This window comes from Cloeon dipterum, chromosome 2 (assembly GCF_949628265.1).
Source record: "Cloeon dipterum chromosome 2, ieCloDipt1.1, whole genome shotgun sequence".
Taxonomy (NCBI): domain Eukaryota; kingdom Metazoa; phylum Arthropoda; class Insecta; order Ephemeroptera; family Baetidae; genus Cloeon; species Cloeon dipterum.
Window position 1 is genome coordinate 27,561,268 of NC_088787.1, and position 13,922 is coordinate 27,575,189.

Here is a 13,922-nt window from a genome sequence, read left to right on the forward strand (position 1 = left end):
AACCGTGACAGTAGCGCCTCCTAAAACTAATGACGTAACTTCTTAGTGTGTTTGTTGTGGATTGCTGTGAACTAACTAAGAGATGTCAGAAAAGAAAACTCGCTTACATTAACAGTTAAAGTGACCATAACCCTAGCCCGGAAGTCTCGTTATACAATCAGGTATCATACAAAATTATTCAGACATTTTCGCTATCTTGCCAGTAAACCTAAATAACGATCATAAAATTTACGAATACATATTATATGTACATAGATACATACATATAAATCGAGCTGTTGCGATGGCGTCGTCCTCGCGTCGTTTTAAGTATTAAAAAATGGATAAATCATTTTACTACCTCGTTCGCACACTTCTTACTCCATGAATAATAATCTCGTGGAGGAAAACGAGAAACCTGAGTGAACTAATAAAGTTACGTACATACATATCATACATATATGAACATTATGTAGATACGTTGATACATTTTGATATTTGCATTGACGTACATAGATACATATGGAAAAGTTACAGTTTTCGCCTTTCAATGTAATTAGTACAGGGACGACAGATTTGATGCGTGTAAACGATAAAGTTGGCGAGAACTGTAGCTTTTCCAAACACACACATATAATATGTATCATAATATGTATGTATTACATATGTACATTCATAATGTACATAGATACATATTATGTTTGCGTATTATCTATGATACATTTTTATATCTATCATATAGTATATATATGTTATTTACTTTAGAAAAATATCTGTTCCCGCCGGGCTATGATACAATGTATTGTGTCACAACTGTCACAAAATCAGTTCTTACGAAAATCCCATTAAAAGTGGGTGGCGAAAATTGAAAGTCGCGGCGTAGTCTTAGTGTATGATCTTATCCTATCTGAACGTTGTTGCCAGCACCATGGCGGAGGGGCAGCTGTACTCTTTGAAATGGAATAACTATGTGGACCACATCAGGACAACGTTTGCTTCTCTACGGGTCGACCGCGACCTCATTGATGTCACCCTCAGCTGCGAAGGAAAGAGGATCACAGCCCACAAAATGCTCCTGTCTGCATGCAGCCCCTACTTCAAGAGCATCTTCAAGGTAGACAGTCCCATTCCCAATCATATTTGTGCTAAATTAACCTTTGATTTTCTTCTAGGAAAATCCGTGCCAACACCCAGTCATTGTTTTCCGCAACATTGCGTTTGATGACCTTGCTGCCCTGATTGAGTTCATTTACAATGGCGAGGTGGGTGTTGCTGAGGAAAACCTCGCCTCATTCCTCAACACAGCCGAGCTGCTTGAAGTCCAAGGACTCACTAAAAGTGGCCAACCTGCCAAGAAAAGAAATTTGGAGACTTCACCTGAAGAGGTAAAAATTTTCTTGACTTTGAAACAAGGCTCCAATGCTTTCAATAGCATCCTTGTTTTTTTTTACAACTAATACACGCAATATTGTCCACCGTCTAATTGTATTGTTAATGCGCAGATCAAGACTGCATCTACCTCTATATTGAGCGTTTCTCTTGAGCCTGAACTACCGCTCGAAGCCAACCCCTTGCTGACCAGCATTCCCAACATTTCGCCAGAATCTGCTGCTCCTTTAGTGAGCAAGAGGAGGCGACGAGTTTCTCCTCCCCGCAAGGAGGACGCCGCACCAAATGGTACACAATTAGCAATTCTGGTTCCTTCTAATATTAAACTCGCAAAGGATCTGTAGTTCAAAGAATACCTTTCCTGCATATCAAGTTTTCTCTGCTCTCTATTTGAAGTTATTCAGCCTTAGCACTTTCATGCCCTGTCACGGTATCATAGTCAAACAAAATTAACAGTCTCTTAGAGGATGTTGCCTCTTAAAACCTTGCTCTGTTAAATGACTATTCCTTGTTTGATATTTTTCTACATAGCTTTTCCTTTTTATCTAAAGAACAGATTCCAGGTGATTTGGGTATTTCTCAGAGATAATACAACTCTTACAGATTATCAAGATTTGGAGCATCAACCCTTGATAATTATTTCCCCTCTTTTAGTTTCAGCTGTTCCTGTTGATGAGCCTGTGATCGAACCATTCTCTGACCTCCCTTTGAAAACGGAGGCTGTGGATGAGGAGGTGTCAATTACCTCAGATCATGGCCAGTATGTTGCAGAAGATGATGACATGGCTCAAGGCGATGCATATGAGGGAGCAGGTTGGATTTGACACTAATTTGCTTACGTGTGAGATTATATGAAATTTGTTTCCCACAGATGAATCTCATGAACTGGAGCAAAACGATGGGCAGGATGGAGACCAAAGTGCGCAAGAGAAAGGTAGGAATCACAGCATTTTTATGTTTGTAGCTCATTAACATTTCTTGCGACCTCAATTTAAACTCAAATTGACGTACGGCTTCATTACCAGAAATTCATACTTTGTAACAACATGTGAAGGTGTTTTTGCTTGCCATAAATCATTCTTGGTATAAATGAAACGTTGGTAGCGTTTTTTAAGATATATTTGTGGGTTTCCTCATACCTCAAAGGTTTTTAATCAAGGTACTGAAATGGGTTCTCATTACTTTCTAATCCAGTTGAATGGTATGTTGTATTTTTAGAAGGATTTATCTTTTGATGCATACCAGATTTCAACCGGTATCCAAAATTTATACTATTCAACTACACTTGTTTGTAAACCATGCTGCTTTTTAGGATTTGTTATTGAGCTGCAAATTCCCATTTTGCATGTAGTGTAGTGGTAGAGTTGGCATTTTGATAAGAATTATAGCTGAAATGCGGTGCTGATATCTGAAATTAAAGTTAGGTAGGCTCACGAGGATTTAAATATAATTTCAGGCATTGAAATTGATCAGTGAATAATACTCCACTTGAGATTACTAGTAAATCTTGAAAGAAAAATATCAAGCTTTTACGTCATTTGATTGAATTAAAATTAAGGCATTCACTAGAAATTTACCAAATCGACTAAATGATTGCTTGCAGGCTATCCAATGAGCTCGGCCGCATTTTCAATCAGCGAGGATAGTTTTGCATCTGCAGCTAAATTTGACGTTGATGCAAGTCCTTGCGTAATCCGCGAGGGAGCTTTTTTTAAGTGCAGCGTATGCGACAAGAAGTATAAATATCGCAGTGGCTGCAACGCGCACACCAAATTCCATCTCGGCTTGACCACTTGTTTAATATGCGGGAAAAGCAAATCAAACGTGAGCAACCTCAAGCTGCATCTAAAGATGCACAAAAATGTGACGTGCAGCAACTGCGGAGATCATTTCTCTGACGCTAATGTGCTATATAATCACCAGGAAAAGTCATGCAAAACATGATGAAATCAGTAGGGTCTATGAGTTGAATACTACTGGATAATCGTTTCTAATTTTTAAGCACTGGTGATGAATTTTTGGAATCACAAAATGTGTGCAAAAGATGAAGAGAACATTTTTAGAATGTTAACTTTTTGCCCTGAGATTCCCATTTTGCTTCTTGAGACCAAATTAGTGTTGGGTGTTTTAACACAGTTAAGAAAATATTAGAAATATGTATTTTTTAAACCATAATATATAAAATTGCATTGAGACAAATGTATGAATATCCTAAAACTTTCCTAAAGTGTTACAAGACTAATCGCTGCGGCGAGCAAAAGTTGATAAAATTATCAATAATTTCACAAATTTGAAATCTCTATCGAAGGACAGATAGAATTGAAATAAAGACATCCTCTGCTCTGCATAACTTGACTAAGCTTTATATGAAGTGGATTGAAATCAATAACGTATAATAAACAATAATAATGAAAACCAAAAAACATCACAGATTGTTGTTGATCAATTTAAAAGTTAACATTTGAAATCGGGGCTGTTGAGCTCACTGAAAATTAATAACTTGCATAATGCTTGCAGACGTCTCCCCAGTCGTCACGGACGTTTATTCGCTGAGCGAGCGGTACTCCCAAAGGCGTATCATGTCGCGGCGCCAAAAGCATAAACCTACCAATAACGAGGACAGAGTTCTCGATCCCGCGTCTGTCGTGTCGGCCACACTGGGGGCTGAAACAGCCGACGAACCTCGCGACATTCAGGCCGATCAACCGCGCGTCATACAGATCGGCAACTCGTTCAAGTGCAGCGTATGTGGCAACACGTTCAGGCACTACAGCGGCTGTAGTGGGCACTTGAAGTCGCACCTCGGCCTTACGAAATGCTGGATTTGCGGCAGAGTTAGCACTAACTTGTGGAACTTGGACATGCACCTAAGGGTGCACCGAAATGTACAATGCGGCCACTGCGGAAAAACATTCTCCAACGCGCTAGATCTGAAACGACAGCACGGGCTTGTTTGCAAACGCAAGAAGTACAAAGCGTTAGTTTATGTCATGGCCAAAAAGTAGCCTCCGATGCTGGGAGAACAGCCAATTGTATAGATCAGATTTTGAATCCCCCCAAAAATTTTGTATTAACAATAAGATATAATAAATATAATAATTATTGTTCATTTATGCTGCGAATAGTATCAATACATAGAAAATAAAATCAGGTTCATTTCTGAGGAAACTGCGTTGTGTAGTGTAATTTACAAGTTTGATCATTTTTAACTCTTATAACTCTTGTGACAAAACAGTGCTTGTATCCGCGATTGTTCCAATAACCGCAAATGAAGTTAGTGTTTTACTATCTCTCTTTCGGCCTGTACGGTCTATGATATTCGCTCATCATCCTTTTGGACCCACATGGCTCGTTTAGCAGCTGCTGTAAACAAAAGCAATGGTGGTAATGTTTTCATCTTGAGGGAATAATAAATAAATAAATAAAAAGATCGCGCCTCATCAAGAATAGGCGTGTAGATAATTAATTCTGTTGGCCGCTACGATTGAGGTCAATTATCACTGAGCTTTTGAAAAAAGTAAAAATTGAACTTTAAAGGAGCATACTTAACTGATCGAATTTTAATTGAAAAAATCACCACAAACCTGTAAAAAGATTACAGCTCCGCGATTGAAAAATATGCACCTTAATTTTCATCTGGAACCTTTCTTTTGTATTGTTATTCTAAATTGGCAACTGACAAGGAAACCCTGGATACCGACCAAAATTATTAGTTTTTCTTCGGACAATACGTGAGATTAGAAGAAAATGACCGCGATGAAAAGTAAGCTACAGAGGCTAACCTTGGTTTAGGGTTTTCCATGTTTATTTTGGAAAACTGCAATTTAATTGTGAAATTAGGTTTGTAGAGTTGTTTGTTGCGTATTTTTTCGTAATTTTTACTCCCTCGATTTTTATCGAATTTTACGATATTTTTATGTTGTATTGGTAAAATGCTGGAGATGTTCCAAAAAATTGATATAATTAAGAAAAATGCTTTAACTAATTTAAGAGATAAAGAGCTGCGATGTGTCCTGAATGAAATTTAAATTTTGAAAAATTTCATCTTATTTTATTAGTCTCTCCTCCTCAAATTACAACGTACGCTTTAAATCGTTGCGCTGTTTCCACTTCCATATTCTTATAACTAAGCAGTTTGAATTGCTGAAAAGAAAATTCTGAAAATTTAATTCATACATTTAATGCAAATCCAATACTGATTTCAGACAAGCTGGTGCCGGACTTAACCTTGCTTAACGCTCATTATCTAAAAGCGCTTAGAGTCGGCGACAGCTTCCAATGCAGTTTTTGTTTCAAAACTTACAAAGCATTAAGAGCGTGCAAAGCACACCTGAAGCTACATCTGGGCCAGACGACGTGCCATAGTTGCTCCAAAACCTTTTCAAATATTAGCTCATTTAAAAGACACATGGTGAAAATGCACGAGACCCACACAACCTAAGTCAAATGAGTGATGATTGTAAGAATTTACAGTAAAGACTGATACAACTGATGAAAATGGAAAATACCAGAAAAGTAATCCAACCTGACATACTATAGATATAGATTACTTCCATAAATGTATTCATTTGCTTTTTGTGTGCTTGTTGTTCAAAGACAAATAAAAATAATTTAAAGTTTACAGCTGTCGTATTTGCCCCATCCTAAGTCTTCCTCTATACTTCGTGATCAAATTAATGAACTAATTAATTTCCTTTTAACTAATTAATTTTCTTTTATTGATCAAATAAAGGCGGTTCCATGTATATACTGAAAATTGGACATACCTGTCTCGATTTTTTTTTAAAAATGAGCTTAACACAATGCACCAATTGAATTGCATTATGAGAATATTGAAACGTTTTTTGTTGGTTCACAGACCCATTGGCCAGTTCGGCTGGATCGGCTTGGGATAGTGAAGTGGACGGTTACAGGTGCAGTCAGTGCTCAAGGGTGTACAAAAGTAGCGTCACTTACAGGAGACACTTAAAATACCACTCGGGTGAAACGCAGTGCCGATTGTGCGAAAAGATTTTCATGAGTGTGCCCATGCTAAAAGACCATATGGAGTTCCACATGGGCAGAACCAAGTGCCACAAATGCGGCAAAGTATTCAGCACGTGCAAAAACTTGCAAAACCACTTTAAGACGTGCTCCTTGTGAACTATGATTTACCTAATAAAGCCGATTACATATTGCATATACTTTCACGGAAAGTCTTATTTACAAGTATAGTAACAAATCCAGAAAATATTTTTATATGTTGATTAAAATGCAGAGTTTGAGAATGTAATTCAATAGTTAAGCGTCTAAACTCAATTGATTTTAAATTTATTTGTTCGCCAAATTTCGTATATGTAATAATTTATCCTGTTCATACTTGTGTGATAATAAATCGTGCTGGAAAAGGCCGATAACTTAACACTTCAGTATAGTTATTTGACTAAAATAAATCCACAGAATAAGTCCCAATTATCTTAAACTTATGAAAGAGAAGGGGCAATTCCTTTTCAATCAATTGTTACATCAAACTCAAGAATACTAACCAAACACATAAATCCTGCACAAGAGAAAGTATAAAACAAATGTATTTGGAAGAATACTAGACTTGAAAGTGCGGAGGCACACATTTTAATGCAAGAAAAAATTTAGTGGTTCCATAATATTTAATGCATTCTTCACTGCTACTCTAGTCAAAATCTTTTAAAAGCTATGTCCGGCAATAAATTTTTCCAAATAGTGGCTACTTATCAACAGGGAGCGATAGGGATTGCAGGGATGAATAAATATGCAATTAAAATAAGGAAAAATGTGTGATGTCCTTTTCATTATACTAGTTTGGTGACTGGTGAGGAAACAGATTGATTTTAATTTGTTAAAAACTTTGCACGATTTTTAATAATTATGGTTTTGCGATTCTATAGAGCCCTTGCACAGATTGCGTTGAGGTTGCCTTGCTTCTTCCCACTTTTTAGAGCAATATACCTGTTTTAGAAATGGTTCGAAACCTGTTATTTCCGAATCATTGTAAGGTGGTGCTTATTAGGCTACACAGTAACAACTACTCCTCTTGCAGCTTTATCCATTTCACATAAAAAGATAAGAAACCCAGCGAGATTTTTACAGTTTGCGGGAACTGATTCCAGGGTTTGCTGTAGTCAACGCGTCTCATTTCTTGCTGAGCCAAATGGATCTGAGCGCCCAAGCTGCGTCACGAGTTGAAAGACTCTCCGGGGGCTATTATATGTGCAGCGTGTGCAGCAAAACGTTCAAATTTGCGCAGTCGTGCCAACGGCATATGCAGTTCCACCTGGGTGCCACTACTTGTCAACTGTGTGGAAAAGTTTTCTCGAATGCCCTCAGTTTAAAGTTGCACGAGGACGTGCATCTGGGCCGAACTAAATGCGACCGGTGCAATCGAACACTCAGCACAACCAACGCTCTTGTCAACCACTTGAAAATTTGCAAAGAAAAACAGTGATCATAGAAAACGTATTTTAAATTTAAAGAGTTTCGAGACCATTTTTTGGGGAAAATCACTCGGTTACTAGATAAAATACTCACTTGTGGCTTCTTTACGGTATATTAAGTTGTAAACAAAATACTTTCTTTTCATGGGACTGATAAAATACGCTCTAGTTTTCTGGCCATCAAAACGTTTCTTCGCTTGAGAAAATTTACAAGTGCATACAAAACATGCGTGTTTTGGCATCATTCTTAAAAAAGCCGTTGTTGAGAGGCCTCATTCCATTTTGTGTTGTGTCTCCATAATACTGTTGGGTATCGAACTTAAAAAAGTTTTGTCAAACAAAACATCCAGGTACACGTATAAAAACGTGCGCAGAGTGAGCAGCTTGTGCGAAGCCGTGAACACAAAGTCGCTTCTAAAATGTGTGCAGTTGGGTTATGAGCTGTTAAACTCGTCGTCTTAAAAATTATATCATCATCGTCTCATTCAATTCAGAATTGGGATTAAAATAAATAAAATGAGCTTAGTAACTTCGTAAGCCTGTAAAATGATCAACATTTGAACATGACATGCGTATGACGTGTGCCCCAGAAGGTAGGAGTAAACAACCTAAAATGATTTTTAAAATCGTGCAAAAATGGAATAAAAACTTTATTCCGCTAGAAATAATTTAATTTCTCAGTTGCTGTGTTTTAAAGGGCACTCATCATTTGAAAATTGCCTGATTTATCAATATTTTTTATAAGTTTTTGAAAAAAGCTGCTTTTTAAAGCTTATTAATAGAGATGCAATAATCTAACACAGCAAAATTACTCTGTTGGTGGTAAGATTAATAAAGTAAAATTCCATATTAAATAAATGCATCTCTTAAGCCATATGATAACATATGTATCTTATTGCATTTTTATTTTTTTATTTTATAACTTGGCCAATCTACACACATATGTAACAATTAATCGAATTCACTATACAATCGGAAAATATGACTAGTTCCGTTTCTTACATCGTGCATACTCCTTTTCAGCGAATGGATCGAGTGGGATCGAGAAGAGGCGTCTGATTCGAGGGACTGGTGACGGAGGTTTCCAGTGCACCACATGCCTATTCAAATGCATTAGTTACTACGAATGCAAAAATCACAGCGCCAAGCATTACGAGGAATCCACGTGCACTATCTGCAATAAAACCCTCTTCACCAAATCGTCGCTCTCAAAGCACATGATGGACTGTCACAACTCGTTCACTTGCAAACTGTGTCGTGCGACCTTTATTACTAACGAGGGCTTCTTGCGCCACTTTGATAGAAACCATAGCTGTGGTTAGCCGTGATTATCTTTACAAACTTCAAACTTATTTCTTTTCATGAACTCAAAATTCCCATGGCAAGAGGGAATTTTGATAGATTTTTTTCTTTTCAAGACGGCTATTAAAGGCAAATTCGTTAAATTTTGTATACTAAATAATTATTTTCTTTGAATTCCAGCAGACACTGGAATACAATCGCGAAATCAATTTTTTATGAGCTAATAAAGGAACAGGCATATAATAATTAGCACTGTGTTCGATCATTTAGTTGTCAACGTCAACAACGTGCATTATTTTGTTATAGTTTTCAAATGGCCAGCAAGACGAATGAACGAATATTTTGCCAAATTCTAGCCACTGTGGGTTATCGAGGAGCCCAGAATGGAAAAACGTCTTTTAATTCAATCATCTTTTGATAACCGTATAAGTTGGTAGTGGTACAGGACTGTAATACAAATGATTCTTAGTTACAAATATTGCACATTAAATAATTAATTGTTCACAGCGAAAATAATTTATCACAATAAATGAGTGTATTATCCCAATCGAATGCGGGTCTGTTACAAATATGTTGTTGCATCTTCAAAATATTTCCTCGCACGGTATTTCGTATCTTTGGAGTGAGTGTTTGATATGACCGTCGTCGTGCGAGGTGGAAGGGTCAGTGCAGGTAACGCGCTTATCGCACAGTTACACTGCCCTCTACCGATTCGGGAGAATAATATGAGATCAGATGCACTCGAGGTTGCAATAATTTTCAGATGATAGTAGAAGCAGCTTCCTCGGTGTATAGCAAGTGGTTTAAATTTTCACTACTGCTGTGTAAAAATAAGGAAAAATAAAAAGCTTGGTACACGCCGAGGACGCTGCTTCAAATTAAAAATGAAAATATAGTGTAAATGTCGAAAGAGGATATTTATTATGAGTCCTCTTCCTCTAAATGAAGTAGACAAGTTAAATGAAAATAGTTGTCATACTGAGCACACAGGCCTTTTGGGGCAAATTTTGCAAACCACGGTAGAATATAACAGGATAGCACGCATTTTTGACTGCATGTTTTAAAGCATTTTTTACAAGCGTGGGGTTAAGAGAAGCTCAAATGTTTGTGGCATGATTTCAGGCGTCGCACGGGAAATGTTGACTTACTCGTTAATCACGACGAGCGAGAAGCCGAGAGCTATTAAGAGCGGGGACAAATTCATATGCAGCGTGTGCTCGCGGCTGTACTTGAATCACACGGCGTGCATTAACCACCTTCAGTTGCATCTAGGCAACACGATGTGCCACGTCTGCAACAAAATACTGAGCAACGTCTCCAATCTGAAGACGCATTTGGCCAAACACAAACAACGAACCACGTGATAAACCTGCAGCACGAGCCAAGAACTTAAATCACTTTACGTTCCTTAAAAGGGAAGATGTTGGCTTTAATTCAAGCCATTATATTTTGTTCCCAAGTCCTCAAGTCATCCGTGATCAGAAGTTATAGAACGTGGCTTTTCGAAAAAGCAATTTTATGTTTGAAAAATTTGATACAATGTGAATGTGTATAATATATAAATTAGTTGTGATGGTATAAGCAACCACTCTTTTAGTCTAAGCTGCAGCGGTCACACATTCAACTTCCCTGCCTTTCTCCTTCTAACAATGAGAGCGACTCTCACGATAGCGAGAGAGGGCATGTAAGCGAGTCGGCGAAGCCGCCGCTTGCGCTCTTAAGATTATAATAAACCCCATATTCCATATTGAGTGTAAAATAATTATTAGAATAATTAGTGAATAATAATTATTGAGTCTAATAATTATCCCCGAGATCTAACTGAGAGAAAGAATTGACTTTAAGATAATCTATTTTACATAATTCCCAACGTTGCACTCATCCATCTGTTAAGTGATGGAGGCTGTAAAAATTAGCTAACCAGCAAACTTAAAACCCAGATTTAAAAATGTTTTGAATTATTAACCAAAGCCATTTATCATTCGCTATCATGATTTTATAAAAAAAATTATTTATTCTTATATCACTGTCATCTTGACTTCACACGAAGAAAATTTGGGTTTGTCTTCAATAAAGACAATGGAAATGCCAATGTGTTGTGTTCAATCGCATCTTAACCAAACCACTTGCGCCATTTGCGGAAAGAATATGGATAGCAAATTCATCCTCCAGATGCACCTGGCGTAACACAATAAGGGCCTGACCACATGTGTCATTTGTGGGAAGGTCTATATCATGTTCAACGACGAGGAAAATGTCTGGACAAGGAAAATGAGTCGTCAGAGCTAACAATAAGAAATTTACCTCGACTGGATGAAATTTATTTTGTATTTTCTGTTTAGTTATAATCAGTAAACTACTGAAAATTCTATAATTTTTTTTTTTTAATTTTTGTCTCCTAAACTGCATTGTAAATGGGAAATCTAGATAATATTTTGCTCTCTATGCATGAAAAGGTTAAGATACAAAAATACAACTAATTTCGTACCCCGCAGTGACGATTACGAGAGTGGATAAAATAGAAAATATCGAGCAAATAATGCTTGAAAACTCTCCGACGGAGTTATTTTCAGCAATCCTTTCTGGCCAGTATAGTGTCCTTCGTTTGCAAATTTGCAATCCTCAGGCTCTTGCTGCGAGTCACCAGGATCAACATGGCAAACCAGCGAGTCCAGTGGATTTACCGATTGCAAGCGTTTAATACCTTTAAATTGTGTATGATCTACTGAAAAATTTCTGTGCAGGAAAATTTAGAAGATGTACCGAATTAATGAAATTTAGAAAACGCAGTGAAATTCCGACCTGAGCGCGCAATGAAAGCCTATAATTGTAACTGCACTAGCGTTATAAAGAGGAAATAGATATCATCAATGCTACCCTAAGTTCCGAGAAGTGCCCCTAGAAATTTGACGAGTTAGTATAAGTAATGCTTATTATGTCACAATATTGACAAAAACTTGGTTCTTTTCGCGCATTTTCACGTGACCGTTTTTTCGCGCCATACCTCACCATATCTGCGCGTCGCACGAATCTGGCCTCCGCTGTGCATTATTAATATTAACTCTACTGCGATTAAGAATGTTCTATGACACATCCAGAGTATTATAAATAAATTTTGCATTACGTATTTTAAAGAATAAAAAGTGGCTTATTTAACATTTAATAATGAATTCAAAATTAACCAATAAATTGTTAAGGTATTGTTACAACACTAACTCAAGGCAGGCTTAAATAAGAAATTTGAAAGTGAGTAACGAATTAACTTAAGCTCTAGTGAAATATTGCATTAATAGAAAATTATTTCAATCAGGTTACTGTTGCTTATTCTCATCCAAGTAAAAGTGCAAATAATAATGGTACATGGTCAAAAATTATATTCAAATGAGAAAAGGCTCCGAGTCTCCAACCTTTAAATGTTGTCTTGACTTGTCGGGTGCCAGGCTGGGAGGACAAAGATCATGGCCGGTCTTACGAAATTCAGATACGCTACTCTCTTGATGCGGGGTGTGCACCCTCGCAGGTTGCGCGCCGCAAAGCCGAGCGTTTGGGCAGTTTTAGCGCGCACAGTGTCACAATGTGTACACATCCATCGCTGGTCACGCGCGAATTAAAGCCCTGTTTGACGACTACAATTCGCGTGTATCAATTATCTTAATTTAACCCATAAATAGTTCTACGATTATTTTTAAGAACGAGTTTTATTTGATTGGTCTGAAATCTTTAGCTCTGTTCATTTTTATCATTAGGATCCTAATAAGTAGTTTTATTGTTATTCATACCTGCATGTGGTATTTTTAAGTCGTTCGTTTTTACCGCTTTGAATAAATATTGAAAACCAGATTCTAAATAAATGCGCGATGAAGTTTCTTGTGTATTTAATTGTAGATGAGTCGTATTAATCTTAGATTTTCTGTATTTCAGACGGCGCGAGCATGCTGCTGGTGCGGGCAGTGTACAATCCAGAGAGGGCAGACACGAGGAGTCCAAAGTTTGGGGACGAGCGGCGCAAGGTGGTCAGCCGCAATGGGAGGTACGTGTGCAGCATTTGCGAGGTCGATTTCGACCGGTACAACCAGTGCTGGGAGCACGTGAACCAACACGTCGGCGTCACCACGTGCCACGTGTGCGCCAAAATCTTTGCCACCACGCACAGCTTGCGGAGGCACTTAACTCAGGTGCACGCTAACCTGGTCAAGAAGAAGAAGAAGTGAACTTGAACTAATCCACTTTGAACCCTAGAAAGATTTTTAGTGCTCTCTATTGTGAAGTGTTGTGTGAGTAACGTTTGATTTTGGGAACCGAGATCAGTAAGGAGAGGGACAAATAGTAGATCATGTCGATTTTGCTAGGTCATATTTATATTTTTTTAGGATTTACAAAACGAGTTGTAAATTAATCTGTAGGGTCACTTCTTTAACTATGAATATATAGTCACGTTATGGTTCGTTCTTTCAGTTAAAAATTTTTCCACTGATAAGTAGGTATGAAAAAGTTGAAATTTTGTGTTAAAATTTAGTCAGTTTTGAAATTATAAGTTATACAAATGATTAAATGACTTTGTTCATTCATCTAATTACTTTTGTTTTTGAGATTAAATTAAATTATATCAATGATTTGAAATTGAAATAATATATAAATGAAATGGATACCAGAATAAAAAATATTTGCGATAAAGAATAAAAATGGCTTATTTTTAACATTTATTAATGAGTTAAAAAGTAACCATCAATAATTTGTTATTTAAAGTATTGTATTCGATGCAGGCTTAAAAAGGAATTTTGGGATTAACTTTTGCTCTAGTGA

The 13,922-nt window shown here is 37.2% G+C and overlaps 1 protein-coding gene across 10 annotated transcripts; it reads left to right on the forward strand.

The window, feature by feature from the left end:
• The first annotated feature begins 20 nt into the window (after positions 1-20).
• Positions 21-13,588, forward strand: LOC135935874 (protein jim lovell-like). 10 transcript variants are annotated; one of them, XM_065478457.1, is made up of 8 exons: positions 22-161; positions 904-1,093; positions 1,152-1,364; positions 1,482-1,656; positions 2,023-2,181; positions 2,240-2,302; positions 2,972-3,192; positions 3,886-4,072. In XM_065478457.1, exons 2-8 carry the CDS (start codon positions 908-910, stop codon positions 3,919-3,921), a joined length of 1,053 nt encoding a protein of 350 aa, XP_065334529.1. In that variant the 5' UTR covers positions 22-161; positions 904-907; the 3' UTR covers positions 3,922-4,072. The 10 variants fall into 10 exon arrangements, with proteins under 10 accessions (XP_065334523.1, XP_065334529.1, XP_065334527.1 ...); XM_065478451.1 differs by lacking the exon at positions 2,972-3,192 and having other exon boundaries at positions 21-161; positions 2,029-2,181; positions 3,886-5,407; XM_065478455.1 differs by lacking the exons at positions 2,972-3,192; positions 3,886-4,072 and adding an exon at positions 13,041-13,588.
• Positions 13,589-13,922: the final 334 nt, after the last annotated feature.